General features: G+C 37.2%; 1 protein-coding gene across 1 annotated transcript in view; it reads right to left on the minus strand.

The window, feature by feature from the left end:
- Window positions 1–918: 918 nt before the first annotated feature.
- RASEF (RAS and EF-hand domain containing) overlaps window positions 919–17,336 on the minus strand; it is a 34,793-nt gene continuing 18,375 nt past the window's right edge. The window contains exons 8-17 of the mRNA XM_039369829.1: window positions 16,001–16,085; window positions 15,333–15,424; window positions 13,774–14,008; window positions 13,058–13,195; window positions 10,314–10,461; window positions 7,971–8,052; window positions 7,311–7,425; window positions 6,157–6,276; window positions 5,635–5,711; window positions 919–4,519 (exon numbers count right to left, since the gene is read on the minus strand). Of these exons, the coding sequence (XP_039225763.1) occupies window positions 4,411–4,519; window positions 5,635–5,711; window positions 6,157–6,276; window positions 7,311–7,425; window positions 7,971–8,052; window positions 10,314–10,461; window positions 13,058–13,195; window positions 13,774–14,008; window positions 15,333–15,424; window positions 16,001–16,085 (1,201 nt within the window). The 3' untranslated portion in view covers window positions 919–4,410. The remainder of the gene's footprint in view (window positions 4,520–5,634; window positions 5,712–6,156; window positions 6,277–7,310; window positions 7,426–7,970; window positions 8,053–10,313; window positions 10,462–13,057; window positions 13,196–13,773; window positions 14,009–15,332; window positions 15,425–16,000; window positions 16,086–17,336) is intronic.

Raw genomic sequence — 17,336 nt, forward strand, 5'->3', positions numbered from 1 at the left:
AGAAGACAGAGGACAGTCATGAAGAACTCTGTCCACGTCCTCAGAACCAACAGACTCAAACTCTCCCCAAATAAATAGAATAGACTAAACTGGTCCTTAATGACCTCAGCTGGTCCTTCCTAGGTTGCATCCAATTTGAAAGTATCCAAGTATTGTTATCCTGCAAAGTCACCACTAACTCTTCATGGCAGCCAAACAGATGATTGTTATGGCCTGTCCTTCCCCCCAAATGAAATAAAAACTACTTTTAAATGGGCTGCCAATCATTAATCAGAGAACACAACAAAGGTGGAGAAATAGTTTATCACTCTTAGGCCAGACAGGAGCTTCAGTAGCCTTGCAGTCATTCGCCCTTATGAATGACCACAGGGATGTTGGTGCAGCATCCCTTCTCTCTCTCTACCCCCCATCCCTCCCCAATGGGACCCTGCAGTGCTCAGGCCTGGCATCCATGCCTCCTGGAAGCAGCCACCATTTTTCAGCACTCCAACAATTCCTTGCATAAATAGTGGCTGCTTTCAGAACTTTTCTGCCCTGATCAGCTGGTTTGCAGTCTCCCAACTAGTTCTTGCTAGACTTTGGAGAACTCAACTGCCTGCCTGCAAAGGTATCAGCTTCAGGATGAGCTTCTCAAAATCTTTCCCTTACTTAACCCCCTCCCTCCCCTCAAAAACCATATTTCACAATACAGATAGTCCTCGGCTTACAACAGTTCATTTAGCAATTTTTCAAAGTTACAAAAGGGTCCTTTTTCAGAATTCATGTTTCAGTCTTCCCCACCTAAGACTGAGTTTTTGAAATTAGCTGTAGCCTGATAAATCTTCTGGGAGTTACAATATGGTTAATCTCATTTTTTTTAAAAGCTGCATTTTAAAAAAAATAAGCTTAAACTAACATTTCCAATAAACACAGATTTCCTGTGGCTTATATAACTTTATTTCTAAGAAAATATGATGCAGCACATTTGGGGCACATAGCCTTTTAAAGCATGTTATACATATCAAGGCATTTAACAGATTAAATCTTCCAGAGGACAAATATTGCCTTTAAAATGGCACGTACTATAAACAGAGACAGTAAGGACAAAACAATTGTGATCACTAATTGCATGAAAAATATATCATATATACAGAATTTACCAAAAAAACAAGTCTAGTTTCCTGTGAAAATAAATAAATAAATGCAAATAATGTAACAACTAAATAAATATAAACATTTACTTTGGAAGTTAAGAGTACAAGGTAAATATTCAACAATTCTTTTCAGAAGTTGGCTGAGCGCAGTTCAGTCAGGACTTTCATACTGTGATTTTTCTCAATGCAGAAACTGTATTACTTCCTGTGATTCTAGAAGCCTGGTTATATTTTAATCTGTTTCAAAAAAATCTCTGTGACTAGATCTTGTAGCATGAATGGAGCTCTCCCTGAAAAGATAAGTCTCTAATGTCTCTTGGCATTGGAGCGCCTCATCCACAAAATATTGCTAGAATTCATCCTTCAATAGAAACCCAAATTATAGAAAGTGTAACTGTGCTGATTTAAACCATATGGTCTTGGTGGACTAATAAAGCCAATACTTCTTTTGTTTCAAGTGCTAAGTGCCTTGTTACTATATTAAAATCTAGGTTTGTACATGCATGTCATTCAGCAAGGCAATTAACACGTACTTGGTAATTGATTTATAATTCCTACGAACTAAACTTTATTTTTTAAAAACCATCTTACACTGACTTATTTGCATTCCAAGCAAGGATTTCTTAATTTAACTACAGGTACTTCGAAAAAACATCTTTAAAATTTCAAAATAATTAAGAGAACAGTGAAAACTGACACCTATAAAAGAGGTTACAATCATTATAAGAGAAGCACAAATATAAAAAAATAAGGAATCTGCAAAACATTTATGACTCACTTGCACAATTATGCTTTGGGGTTGGCTTAATATCAAAAATGTTCATTTCTGAACTCCTCTTAATTCTATAGGTTGTCTTCTACTGTTATATCAAAACATCCTCGCTATTAAAAGGACTGTAGTGTTGTAAGCTTCCCCGTTCTGTATGACAAAACCTTTTTACTGGGACACAATCTTCATATACAGTTTAATATTATGAGAGAGATTTGAACATAGATACTTCCAGATATTCTCATTCTAGAACTTCTCCAATTCCTACAGAACAGTAAAGTTAAATAAGGTTAACAGGAGTTATAGGACAGTCTGGTGGGCATCTGCTTCAGAAGTTACTCCAATCTCAACTACTTGTATTATAACTATTTCAGCTTTCAAATAATCAGACTTCCACTGGGTTCAAGAACTCAGTGGAATTCTAGTTAGTTTGATCTATTAAAGAAACTGAGGATCAAAATTGTGGCTTGTGATCCTGGCGTGTAGTCTAATAATAAAATAATTAGCCTCAAATGTCCTTCAAGATCAAATACTCTTATCATAGATTGCTAGGAATAAGGATAGTAAACATGAGCCCAAGGCTAATACATAATATATCTGAATCAGTCCAGTACAGTTAGAGACAGAATATTAAACAATTCATTTTTTTCAATTTATTTATCTAAATGGTGTGAAGTGGGCCAGTAAGACAATTTAGAGCTTTCAGGCTAGTTGTAAAAAATGCATGGAGAATCCAGCTGTAAACCAATTTCTGACACCAGATCAGGGTAGAGAGAAATAGGTTTCTCTTCTCAGAGCCTTGTGAGAAATCAATAATTTTCAAGACCTCCAGAATTTGAATTCCTTTCCTAATTTGGACAGAAATTGACAAATGTGATCAGCTAACTATTGTTTCAACTATGGAAACTTCCTTAAAAATGAGAAAGCTTAACACAGTACAGCAAAATAAAATCTATGCATTTAGAAAAATAGTTTAGTTGTATATATATATATATATATCAAGGAGAAAAACATGAATCTTTAAAATCGTATAAAAGTGCCTCTTATTCCAACAACAGAATGACAAACTTTTGCATTTCCTGATCTTTAACAGATTCTCAGGAAAGTTGGGATTTTGACAGCATCAAGGCTTATCATTACAATAACATATTAAAGTGTACAGGCTACAAGTTATAGATTTCATGTAGTCCATGTAGATGCTCTTCTCGGTTTCCAAGCATGGAGGACACTTCTTGCAAAGAAGTTCAGACAGCCTTTGTATTGGTTCCCCTGTTGCAAAACAATAACTTGGAGTAGGGTGTCCAACCTTGGCAACTTTTAAGAGCTGAGGACTTCAATTTACAGAATTCCCCAGCTAGCCATGCTGGAAGGGGAATTCTGGGAATTGACATCCACAAGTCTTAAAATTGCCAAGCTTGGACACCTCTGCCTTGGGGGAAGACCAAAATGCCTATTCATTTTACAAAGGCCACTATCTCTTCTGGGATTGAGGACTGGGATCCTTTCTGGTTTTGAGTATTATTTACATAGAGAATTTGCTTTCAAGTCTTTTCTTCAGTGAGGCCTTGTTGCTTTCATGTTCAGTTCAGACTCAGAGCAAGAATAAGCCTTTTGATCAAGTTTCACAAATGTTGGTCCTTCTTCTTGACATCAGAATACAAAAACGGTAGCAGTTTCAAAGAGCAGCTTCCTATTTCTGGGGAGAAGGGAAGGTAATGTCTCACTTCTGCTTATCGCCAAGGCACAATCACAATATAGTCTACATTCTTCAGAATTGCTGGGACTTCAACTTCTTATATTTCAAAAGAGCATCCAGTTATAGACCCCAAATTCCAGGAAGGCACTTCACAGATAAAGATGCCATCTGTGTTTTATACATTCCACTCAGAGATCCTATATAATGCCAGCAGCAGCGTTCTGAATTTAGCATCAGAAGGGGTACATTTTTTTCTAGATAGTTGTATTTTTCTTCCAATTCAGATTCAAATCCCGAGTCATCACTGCTTTTTCTAGGATCTCAAAAGCTGCACGGTATGGGAAAGTTGAATGCTTCAGAAAATCCTTCAAAACAAGCACTGCACAAGTTTTATGATTAACGACGAAGAATCACAAATGTCTTTATAATGCAAGGCAGAGACTGGGCTATATACTCCCTTAAAAAAAAAAGCTAATATTTATTTATATAAACAGTAAGACTTTGGAGGGGGAATCGTTTCATCCAAGCAGATTGGCTTATGAAGGCACAGCTGATTTGAGATGGAATTATCGTAACTGCATAAATAAAAAAGTGAGTGATTCCTCTGACCCAATAAGAATTTTATACCTTTTGGCTTGGTTCATTCAATAAGCAACATATCTCAATTTTGCCTAAAGACTCTTATGGGCCAGGTAGCTGAAAAATTAGTTCCATCTTTCCTTCCGCTGATCATCTGGAACAACCTATGTTTTTCATTTTTTCCTCTTCCATTGCCACAGAAGTCTGTTTCTTTGAGGTAAAGGAGTTACTTCTCAAACACTGCAGCAGTTTTTGGTGAGCGAAGACTTTTTTACTGTTGTCCCAGCCAGCTTAGTGACTGTTTTATCATCATCTTTGCTATCGCTTCTTTTTCGCACTTCTCTGAAAAACAATAGTTTGTTTGATCAGATAAAGCATTTTCAAAGGAAAATTATCCTGCTTTATTGTGAGCATTTGCTGAATAACAGTAAAGGTTCGTGAATGTTGTGTATTGATACAGTTTGCTTTCACCGTATATACCGAACATGAATAAATAAAATATTTTATGTGAATTAATGCTATTTACAGTGCTTAGTTTAATGGCAAACATAATACAAGACATACTGTCAAGAAGAGGTGTTTACATAATAAGCTTCAATCTTGAAGTCATTATGACACATCCCAATTTAGCATATTTTCCCTCTCTCTGGACATAACTCCCAGAGAAAATCCAAATTATCATCTATAGAGTGCACTAAAATGGAACTGTGGAAGGAAGGTTGCCTATGAACTGTGATTTGAGTAATAAATTAGTACTAGCAACAATATGCCGTGATTGTGAGAAGGTAGCTATTCTCTGCAGTATCTAGATCAGGGGTCCTCAAACTTGGCCACTTTAAGACTTGTGAACTTGCCAGTGCTCACTGGAGTGGATGCCTTGCCTGGTCTCAATGCTACCAACTCTTACATCAGGGGTCTTCAAACTTGGCCCTTTTATGACTTGTGGACTTCAACTCCCAGAATTCCTCAGCCAGGCATGCTGGCTGAGGAATTCTGGGAGTTGAAGTCCACTAGTCATAAAAGGGCCAAGTTTGAAGATCCCCTGTCTTATATACTTAGCCCCAGGAAATAATGTTCTTGAGCTGCAGCTTTCCTCATACCTAATTGGATTCACTAACAGCAGTGATCCACTTTTACTTCATGAAGTTAATTGTGCAAGGGAACAGCTCCTGATAGTCTTATCTGATCCTTCTGAATTAAACATGAAGGAAGAGAGCAGAGACCTTTCTCCTGAATGAAGAAAGAGAAGGTAGTTTGTGCAGTGACATTCACCAAGGGCAGCCTTTGATAGCCCCTGAAAAGCTGGAATTGGTCTTGAAACTAGGAAGAAAAAACACAACTGTACACATACCAAGCTATTCATTCCACCTATTCCAGTTTACACAGGACACTAAATGTACATTTTAAAAAATGTGTAGCACTGAACAAACATGGCTTTTTATGGCCTCTGAACATACCGAGCAAGATGAAGCACTGCCTCAACAATATTAGAGCCGTCTTTAGCACTTGTTTCACAGAATAGTGCACTGTAAGCCTAAAAGGTTAAAAAAATAAATAAATCAAAAGCATATTAATTACATTCATGGAAATTCAATTCAAAAAATGATTAAAAGACAAAGCTGAAAATAAAATAACTAATTGCTTTTATTCAATATGATACCTTCCAAATGTTCTCGACATCAACTTTCATCATTTCCAGTTACTATGGAAGCTGAAAATTGCAGAAGTTGATGTCCAAAATTTCTGGAAGTACCATAGGATGAAATATTGCATTTAACAGCTGTTGCTTTCCAAATGTTTGCTAACACCCACTGAACTACAATATCAATAGCAATTTTTTTAAAATCAAGTTCTTATACATTGTCTGAACCTCAAGGATTCAACTTCTAATGATTCAAGCTTTTATTTCAATATATGATTCTACTTTCAATATTGTCTTTTTTTTATTTTCGCAAGCTATTGGAACCCATCATTCTTACCATGGCCAACTTTTCTCCATAGTTGAGAGGTACGCATTTTAGTCCTTCTTCAGAAGCCATCTCACGAAGATCTGATTTGTTTCCCACCATCATGATTGGGATATTTTCATGTGTGGCATCCTACAAAGAGTAGAACTTTAAAGCTGGGGGCTTCTGATGTTAAATCCGAAATACAGATTTTAATGGTCTCATGTATCAAAATACTTTTTATTATTATTAGAAATTTACCCTGCTTTTGATTAGCTTCAATAAGAAAAAACTGTTGGAATACTGTATCACAGGGGTCCTCAACCTTGGCAACTCCCAGAATACCTCAGCCTTGCTTTGCTGGCTGAGGAATTCTGGCAGTTGAAGTCCACAAGTGTTAAAGTTGCCAAGGTTGAGGACCCCTGCTGTATCGTATGTTTTAATGTATATTTATTTGTTAAATTTCTCACATCTCACAAGAAGTGACTCTAGGCAGCGTATAGCAAAAAAACCCCAAAACAATAAGCATGTCAAAACCATCATATTAAAGGGGTTTTTTAAAGCATAAAAACACCACAAGAAATTAGATAAGCAAGGGAGCCATCTTAGGATCTCACCAGTCCCTAGGCCTGATGAACATAGCCAGGCCTTGAGGGACTTCCAGAAAACAAATAGGCATGGAGCTAACCTCATATTTAGCACAGGTAGTCCTCAGCTTATGACCACAATTGAGCCCAAAGTTTGTTGCTAAGCGAAACATTTGTTAAGTGAATTATGCTCCATTTTACAACTTTCTTGCCACAGTTATTAAGCGAATCACTGCAGTTGTTAAGTTAGTGACACGGTTGCTAAGTGAATCTGGCTTCCTCGTAGACTTTGTTGGTCAGAAAGTCGCAAAAATGTGATCATACGACCTTGGGACACTGCAACCATCCTAAAGATGAATCAATTACCAAACATCTGAATTTTGATCACTTGACATGGAGATGCCGCAACGGTTGTGTGAAAAACGGTCATAAGTCACTTTTTTCAGTGCAGTTAGAACTTTGAACGGTCGTTAAATCAACTGTTGTAAGTTGAGGACTACCTGTACTGCAATACACTGAATCTGAATCATCTCAAACCATTAATAACATTTAAAACACAAGCTCCCTTAAAAGGTTTTGTAAGATTCAAAACAACCTTACCGCTATCATATCCACCCATTCTCGTACGTTAAGAAAGCTTTTTTCACAGGTAACGTCGTACAGTAGTAGCACTCCGTCTGCTCTTCTAAAGTAAGACTTAGCAATACTTCGGAACCTTTTTTTAAAAAAAAAAAGTTAAAATTTGCTGTAGTTCTTCTATTCCACATTGTTCTGTGGAGCAGGTTAAGTTCAGCAGATTAAAGTCAAACATCTGATCCATAAGCAGGGTAGGAAAGAAATTAAGATGGTAAAGGCTGCATTACATACCCTTTAAATTGGTGACAGTAATCTAGTGGCAATTTAGGATTAGTTTGAACTTTAAAGAGCCAGTGCTTTAAGAGTCCAATGGGCCACTACTATTCAAGACCAGGTGTAAATACCAGGTGTCCTGTAATTGCTCCAGAGTAAACTTTCTTACCATTGTCTGGAGCTAGTGGAAGCTGAAATTCAAAGTATCTACATGTTGTTCAATTTTAGGGCGTTTTCTAAGGCATTCTAGGGCAATTTTCCTTAACCTGGCATTCTCCAAAATGTACTAGACTTCCTGACATTGTTATAAAGATTCTAATATCGCCAACGTAGAGGACAGCATCCAAACATAATTTTCTTATACAAAACTTTTATTTTTATCTCAAACAAAATCAGGTAAATTTAACTAACCTCTCTTGACCAGCAGTATCCCAAAGCTGTAGCACAGTAGGTTCTCCATCAACAATGAGTCTCTTCATTTGAAAGTCAACCCCTTAAAATAAATAACATCTTTTAATGCACTGCATTGCCATCTTTTAATTCAGTGAAGGTTAAGAATCTGGAATTTATCTGTAGGATTAAACCTAAAAATATAATCAGGGTTAAATAAGTGAGTATTACTGAGAATTCTGAGGCAAGAACAGGAGCTTGCCCCCCCCTCCCCGCACAATGCTTCGATCTTGAACTGCCAACCTTCCAGTTGACAAGTCCAACGTCTAGATGACAAAACAATATAATGAAGTAAAGAACTAAGTTGCACCATCTGGCTGTTTGTCTGCTTCCAAATATGAGAAATAATTTCCCCCTCACAGAATTAAGTCTTTGACTCTGCTTCCAACAGATGACATTTGTCCATCAGCGTCCTAGGTCCGGAGATCAATAAAATCACTGTCCTGGCAATGTTACCACTAAAGGAACAACTGAAAATGGAAGTGCTCCTTTTGACAGATATTTGAGATTTCAACATTTCATTTTCATGTGCATGTAGGTTCTGGAAGAAGGCTAAACCTGGGCTGCTAGTTATTGTAGCTTGAAGTTAGGAAACATGGAAAAAAATGTGGGGGGGGGAAGACAGAGGGGGAAAAAGTGGTCTGGGAATAAGCATTAAATGCCAGTTTAAGAGGCATGCTGTGGAAGGAATTCAAGGAATTTCAGCTGATGGGGTCCCAGAGAAGAGCCTTTTCTGCCTTGGTCCTGCCCTTTGGAACATTGTGCCCCTCGCCAAGATGAGAGCCACACCCACCCTTTTGACCTTCCATAAGGGACTAAAGATCTGGCTCTGCCAATTGGCCTGGGGTCCCAACGGAGATGTATCACTCTGGAGGTTGCCCACTGGATTACAAAAGACCCCATCTCTCCCTGTGTACTTTGTGTTTGCCTCCTCCCTATCTTTTAATGGTTATGTATTTATTATTGTTATTTTTTGTTTTATTTTATTTTTTATTAGTTCTAATGTTTGTATACCGCCCAGAGATATGTCTGCATGAGATAGGCAGCAGAGAAAGAAAGAAAGAAAGAAAGAAAGAAAGAAAGAAAGAAAGAAAGAAAGAAAGAAAGAAAGAAAGAAAGAAAGAAAGAAAGAAGGGAGGGAGGGAATTTACTTTATCTAACTATCTGAAAAAGTCAGATAAAGCTTTCCAGAGTCACTGGAAACTATGGGTACTAATTAGCATGGACAATCTCAAGAAAGAACAAATCAGGAAACATAAAGGGAGACATCAGCCTGGTGATTGGAAGGAAGGAAGGTAAGGTTAATGACTGTTCTTCCTTGTCATACTACAATTTAAACACAAAAATCATGATGACAGGGATCTTTGCAATCTGAAAAGTTCTGTTCTTAACATGAAAGCAGTTGCTGATGCAACATATATTATCAAAGATTTAACCCTAAATACAAATGTTGATATGGCAAGTATTATAGACACCTGGTTAAAAAGGAACTGGGGATTCGTTTCTCTCTAATTGGATGTTGTGTTAATAAATTAACAATTTCATTTCTGCACATTTTTAATAAAAAATATGTGTGCAGAACAATCTATCAAAGCAAAGTTTATACTATCTACGAAGTTTGGCTTTTCCATTTACAGTATAGGCAATAACAGCACTGAGCAGAATGGCAAAAAGTGTGAGTTGAAAAGAATTTTATAGGGCATCTAGTCTAATCTGCTGCTCAGTGTAGGAATCCAGTAAATCACTCCCAACAACTGAACATTTAATGTGCACTGAAAACTCCAACAAACTGAAATCCACCACTGTCCAGCAAATTGTTCCAGTGTTCTATCAGGAAATTCTCACCTCTTGTATCAAAGTAATGTAGTGTCAAAATTTATATTCCAGTTTTAGTCTAATGTGTTTTTTTCTTTTTTCTTTTTTGTAATCTTACTCTTGGGATGTTCAGCAATTTTTTTTACAACATTTTGGATACAACATTTAAATTTATATTATTAAAGTGGTGGAGGGTACTTCTGCTATCCTTGTTTTGGGGAAAGGGCCTAACTATATCTTTATCTCTCTGTCACTTTACTGTCTGCCCTTTTCCCTTTAACTTCAACGGAAGTTTTGAGATAGGTCAGGACAAAACCACATATGATGTCTTAAGGTCCGTGGAAGAAGTTGAATGTAGAGGGGACTGAAAGATAAGCTATTATAATCAAACATGGTGTCTATATTTTGAGGGGACAAATATCCTCAAAACTCATATATTAGCTCAGGCAGTTATGGGTGCCATAGAAAAAGAAAATATAAAAACCATACCCAGGGTTGCACTGGTGTTCCCTCGAAATTCATTTTTGCAAAGCCTCATAAGAAAGCTAGATTTCCCAACAGCTGCATCCCCAGCAAGAACTATCTTGTAGGCCTTCTCTGAGCTTGGGTATCTGGAGTTGCTGTGTACAGAATCAACCTAATATAACAAAACATGTATCATATTGACAACTTAAAATAATACTGAGCTTTGATTCAGTAATCTTATTTTTAAAACACATCAGGCTGTCAGTGCTAAGTCTGGAACACTGGAGCAACAAATAGCATCTGTATGTATGTACACACAGTTAATGGGTTATAGTGATCGTCTTCATCGCTGAAGACTAGCATAATAAAAATAATTCATCAGACATCATTGGGATGGGAGTGAAAATGACAACACAAATATTGCAATGTCAATATTGCAACACTTTCTATAAATCCAATAGTAAAGTACAATTTAGAATACTGAAAACTATACAGCTTCCTACTTAACTAAAGTTATCAAAGAAATAAATGGAGGATGTCAATCAAAGCCTTTTTAAAAGTGGTAGTATGACAGACGCTCATACAGAAATTAACAAGTTAGAAAAATTAGAATTGGTTTTCATCTGCAGTAAATTCTCTAATCTAGCCATACTGTGTTTGCTAGTTTTCTGCCAAGTCAAACTGAGAAACTGAACTAAGGATTAAGTGCCTGGAGATGTGTAATTTACTGTTGAGCTCAGAGATGAAGTTTGTCAGAACTCTGGGAGGTATATTCTCAACATTTTTAGAGCAGCGGTTCTCAACCTGTGGGTCGCGACCCCATTTGGGGTCAAACGACCATTTCACGGGGGTCACCAAACGCAGTCCGCCATTTTTTTCCCTTTTCCTTAGCTGTGCTACTCCCTTTTATTCTATTGACTTTTGAAAGCCAATAGAATAGACTCTATTCAAGACACTCTATTCTATTGGCGTTCGAAAGCCAATAGAATCTTTTGGATTTCGAAAGCCAATAGAACAGACTCTCTCCCTGCTGAGCCCGCCAAAAATCCCAGTCTGCAAACGGTGCTGCAAGTTGTCTGCAGCTAAGGTGAGCTTTCTGGACGTTTCCACCCCTCCCTGCTGAGCAAGTTGCTGGGCGACAGCCTGCGTGCACCCTCGGCCTGCCCAACGTGCACTCCAGCCGCAGAAGAGAAGGCGGAGCATGCGCGCCTCCTCCTGCCCCGCCCGCAGGGAAATACAGGTAGTCCTCGACTTACGACCACATGGTTGGGGGTCGCGGCATTAGGAAGGTTGAGAACCACTGTTTTAGAGGATACCAAACAAAGAAGATTGACCTAGTGGATCTCTGACAGATTTTAAAGGAAATTTATGTCTGGTGATTTCTGGATTTACTAATTAAAAATGAGGTGTTTATGGGAAGAAGGGAACCAAGATAGGCAATTTATAAAGGTGGAGATGGTGACTATTATGTCTATAACTGCTGCAAAGAAAATCAGAAGTTATTTCTTTAGATATCTTTTTTTTTGTCTTTTGCAGTTTCTCATTTTTTATTTTACATCATTTTTCATTTTTCTGTTTTTTTCTGTTTAAGTAATTAGTTTTTTTTAATTCTGTGAAAATGTTTCTTTCAATAAAAATGATGTTAAAAGTATTTCATGTCTTATAATGGATTATAAAAATATCATAAAGTCTATTTTTATATTAGCATAACATGCCTAAAATCACTGGAGGACTTTTTTGTTTCGCTTAAGTTTTTAAATTTAAGTTATAAAGGACTTTCAAAGATAAAATTTCAGGAAACTCAGCTACATAACAAGATAACAAGCACACCCTTCCTGAAGATTTCACTGAGCTTTGTAAATAATAATCTGGTAGTCAATAAAATCAGTGAAGCTTGCATCTAAATAAGCATCCATAGTACCGGATGCTTATGCTAAACAAGCTTGTTTGGTTCTGACAATGTATTATACTATGAATCTCGTTATAGTTATTTATTCAATAAAATATGGCTCAGGATAATGTATCACCAAAAGAATAACATGATTAGTTCTTCACTGCAAAAGAAGCTTCAGATTTCCATCAGCTGCTCCTTCATGCCATACAGAAAATGCCTTTTGACAGTAAAAAAATAGTGAAAAATGAAATGGCATACAGGAAGAGAATGAAGAATCTGAGCTTAAAAGTGTCAAGGATACCCACTGTATACAAGATAGATAGCCTTTATTGTCATTTTTTTTACTGTGGGCACACTGGTACACATTAAAAATGAAATTTTGTTGCCTGTTCTCAAAAGTGTACACATACACAGCACACTTAAAAACATACTATATACATACATATGTATATGCCTACACCTTTACATATAAATACATATAAATATTAATCACTGTCCATCTTGAATACATAGCGGAAAGAGAAAGCTTGAGAATTCACAAGGTTAATACTGTATGGAACAAAACTGTGACTGAATCTGGATGTTCTGCTGCAGGTAACAAGGAAAACAGGCCATGAAGAGGGTGTGTAACGTCCCAGACAATCCTGTGGACCCTGCTCAGGCAACGCTTATATGCTATGTCCTGGATAGAAGGAGAGAACTGCCAATAATCTTTTTTGCCATCCTCACCACTCTCTGCACCACCTTCCTGTCTGATGTAGTAATACTTCCAAACCAGACTGTAATGCAATATGACATTTTGGTTGTTCTGAAGGAACAACTAATCTCAGCCATCGTGCCTTTAAGAGTAAACATGGCACTCTATAGTTAATACCTGTGGAGAGATTGCAGGAATGTGTTTCCTTGTTGAAATTCCAGAACTGCTTTGACTGATTGATTGGTTGGGCTTCCAGTGCATTATTGTATTTATATCATCAGAACTGTATACCTCTTCATCTCGTATGTCTGGGACCTGCAGAAAACAAGAAGTGTAACTAACCTACCCTGGAAAACACTTGTTAATGAAAGCAAGGGGAGGGAGGGAGGGAGGGAGGGAGGGAGGGAGGGAGGGAGGGAGGGAGGGAGAAAGAGAGAGAAATCAATCTACTGCCATAATCCAGTTTGACTCTCAGTTGATACATGTCATAAACAATTTTTTTTTCATTTGTATGGGTAGCATTCCCCTTGGAGAAGTGGAGTAAATTCTTCCACTATCCCACGCCATCTATTAAAATTCTAGACAGTCTCTTTACTGTAGATTAATATGGATATATTTTTTATTATATCATTCTTCAGGATGGGATATAATGGATAAATAAGCAAGCATGCACTCTTCCCCCAAAACTCTGTGAAGAATAACCACAGAAATAATGAGGTCAAATAACCCCATTAAACTTAAAACCTGCAATTCCTCTATATATATTTAAATTCACAAGTATTTCTATCTCATATGAGGTTTTAGTTCACTTTCTTGACAAGCAGGAAGTGATTTTGCTTTTAAACACCAATCTGAACATTTTAAATGTATGGTTAACACACTCAATAGCTTACGTCTGTGTCAGAAGCATCACCCGGGAAGCTTTCCTGCAGACACTGTGTTCTCTGAGACGTTCTTTGATGCTTGGATTCCACTTCTGAATCATATTCATTTGAATCTCTTAATGTAGACAAGCCGCTATCAAAGCAGCTTTCAGGCAAGCTGTCAACTTCACAGTTTGTCCTCTGCATTGGATCACAAAGTGCGAGGGAATCATACTCTTCATCCACATAGGATGAATGAGACAGCCTGATTGGGACATAAGGAGAAATAATTTTTGGAAAGGCAATGCAATGTAAGGTTCAAACCCACTCCCAGCCATGAAAACTTAGGCTTTGAGGCAGTCACTCTTTAAACCCAGCCTACCTTGTTAGATGATCATTCAATTCCACTAGAGAGCAGCATAGGGTAGGCGACCAATGCTGCATATTAAAGTTATCATAAACCTATAGTAAGGGTGTCCACTCCAATCTTGGCAACTTTAAGACTTGTGGACATGCTGGCTGGGGAATTCTGGGAATTGAAGTCCACAAGCCTTAAAGTTGCCAAGGTTGAACACCTCTGCACTATAGGAAACCTACAGATTGCTATTAGTATCTACTTGCTTCTAGTTTCCATCTTGAGCACACAACCAACTGTATCATGTATAGCCAGGTTTACACCACATTTGTTCTTGACGGAGATGCTTGACTATGGAATTAAACTATGCATTCTGAAGACTAAATTACTTCAACAGGTCAACAGATAAATCTATAGATCCAGATTGATTCCAGGAAGAATCTAATAAAAGAAGACAAAAAGACACCACTACAACTCACACCATTCAAATACTCTCTTGTTCTCTCCAGTCTAGTCCAGTCCAGTCCTAATTTAAAACCTACACCAATCTGGTCATTCCACTGCACTGCAGCAATCTGTCTTTCAACTTCTAGTAAGTTTTTATGGAAGATTAGTAATACCAATTGGCTCTTATCTGTGTGGCGCAAATAATGAACAGACAAGACTGCTGGCTAATCCAAATCAGCTTTCCACACCTAAATCAGGTTCTTCAGAGGAAGAAACGAACCACCAGAGATGGAAATGTGATGAACTCAGATAAATCCATGTATTGAAAATACAAACTGTAGACTCAGAATTTGCTCAGGGACATCCCATTATTTAACCACGCACAACAATAAAAACTAGCTTTTATCAAGTGACAATAATTAATCAGTGGAACAGGTTGCCTCCGGAAATTGTGGGCGCTCCATTACTAGAGGTTTTCAAGAAGAGAATGGATAGCCATTTGTTCTGAAGGATATAGGATCTCCTGCCTTGGACAGGTGATTGAACTAGAAGACCTCTAACATCCCTCCCACCTCTATTATTCTATGTTCTAGAAGATCATCAGATATTATTTCAACCCTATCTTGGATTGTCAGAGATTGAACATGAGAATGAATCTACCCTTATCATGAAGATCTTCTAGAAAAAGAAATGAATTTGAAAGGTAGAAAACTGCTTGACTCCGTCTTTAGAATATGACTGAAAACATATATCCAGTTTTTCAAATTTTAAAGATGATCAATTCTACCTGTCATATTGTAGATTTTGGGGAGAATGGCCACCAACACATTTGGGACTGCTTCTGGACATTGTGTTTCCAGGAGAAATATTTGTTAGACGCTGGAAAATACACACATAAATTAGAAAGGTTTTCAGAAAACTTGAAAAAAGTTGGTTTAAGATCATCTCTTTATCAACCAAAACACTTTTCTTGATTACAGTTATTTCAATTTTGGAAAATTTAAAACAAAAACATGTGGAATCATTATGTGCCTAATTTGGGGGAGATATAAATGAAGCATCTCCTTGTTATATTGGTTTCTCAAAAATAATTTGTCTTATGAAATAAAAAATAATTCTATATGTCCTACTTTAATAGAGAAAAATACAAAACTATAAAATAAATAAACAATATTAGATGAAATAACCAAAACTTTTTCTCAAGAATTCTAAATAATTCGGTGTGTCTTCTTTCTAAATAGGCACAGAATTATCCTATCAAAGTATATACGTTCAGAGAAAGCCCCATTATTTCCAGGTTAAAAAGCACAGGATTGTTTTGATACAAATCCAGAAGGTTATTATATTTCAGTGACTCCAATGTAGGTATTTTATTAATAAGCCCAAAACAAAAATAGTGATCTATTAATTAATATATAATCAATGACATGTTGAATGTACAATTTTCAAACCTACCAGTGATCTGTTGTATATGCTCCAACTATTCTCTAATGCACTTCTTAAGCCATCATTACTGTCATGTAGTTTCCTGTTAGCTGACCTAAAATCAAAACAGAGGGGGGGAAATTGCCTTACAAGATCAACCCTGGCACTTGCAGTTTAAGTTGGTGTTAAGAAATTCAACAAAAATAAGAGAATAAAAGGGGTTCCATGTACACCTTCAGTAAAGGTTAGGAAAATGGCAGAATGGTTTGATAAATGCCTTTCTGCCTATCTATCTATATGTGTATCTTTCTGAGTCAGTTTTCACTTCCTGGAGTTTTCTTGGTGAGATTTTGAAAGCAGTTTGCCACTGCATGCTTCCTAGGGCTGAGAGAGAGTGAATGGCCCAAGGTCGCCTAGCTGGCTTTTTACAGGGCTAGAACTCACACTCTTCCAGTTTCCAGCTTGAATCCTTAACTGCTACACCAGTGTTTCTCAACCTTGACAATTTTAAGGCATGTGGACTTCAACTCCCAGAATTCCACAGCCAGCAACGCTGGCTGTGGAATTCTGGGAGATGAAGTCCACATGCCTTAAAATTGTCAAGGTTGAGAAACACTGCACTACACCAAAATGGCTCTCTATCAGTGTTAATACACTATATTTAGTCTTTATAATAGTTATCATATGTGTGGATACCACTGACCCCAAAGCAGGGAAAAAAATAATTACTACTATAATCACAAAGACTCCATGTTTACCTATTTGAGAAGGGTCAAAGAACTACTGGTTTTTCATTCCCCACTCCACTAACTTTTTGCCAGTCTGAAGGTTCACAAGGTCCCAATCCAAATTAACAGGAGGAGAAATCAAAGTACTGCAGATGCACGATAAGATATTACCCCCAAAAATGAGAATCTTCATTTTAAACACTATCAAGATCCTTTGCATCACCCTTCCCAATTCTGAAATCCTCCATGTATCTTAGGTTACAACTTTCATCATTTGCAGATAATTTGACATGTGATGGGAGTTGTAATTCAGATCTAGAGGACATCAGGTTAGGAAGGAATGGCATAGTTATCAAAGCATTAAAATGCATAAGGTAGTAAAACAATTTATGACAGTGATTGCTCTGAGCAGTTTGCTGCAACTAAATTTGGATTTTTGTCTGTATATGAACCTCAGCCTGTACAAATTAAAGAACTTTGAAGCAGCAGAATTAATTGTATTATTTCACAAGCCAGTTGAGGGTGGGGAGCCCACTTTTTAATGTTCTCCCATATTTCAAACCAAATGCTTTGAAATCCAAAAGCTATCACAGCAAACTTTGAAAAAAGCAAAAACCTCACGGAATGCTTCCATGAAA

This window comes from Crotalus tigris, unplaced genomic scaffold (genome assembly GCF_016545835.1).
Source record: "Crotalus tigris isolate CLP2741 ecotype Arizona unplaced genomic scaffold, ASM1654583v1 scf7180000021269.431029, whole genome shotgun sequence".
Classification (NCBI taxonomy): Eukaryota; Metazoa; Chordata; class Lepidosauria; order Squamata; family Viperidae; genus Crotalus; species Crotalus tigris.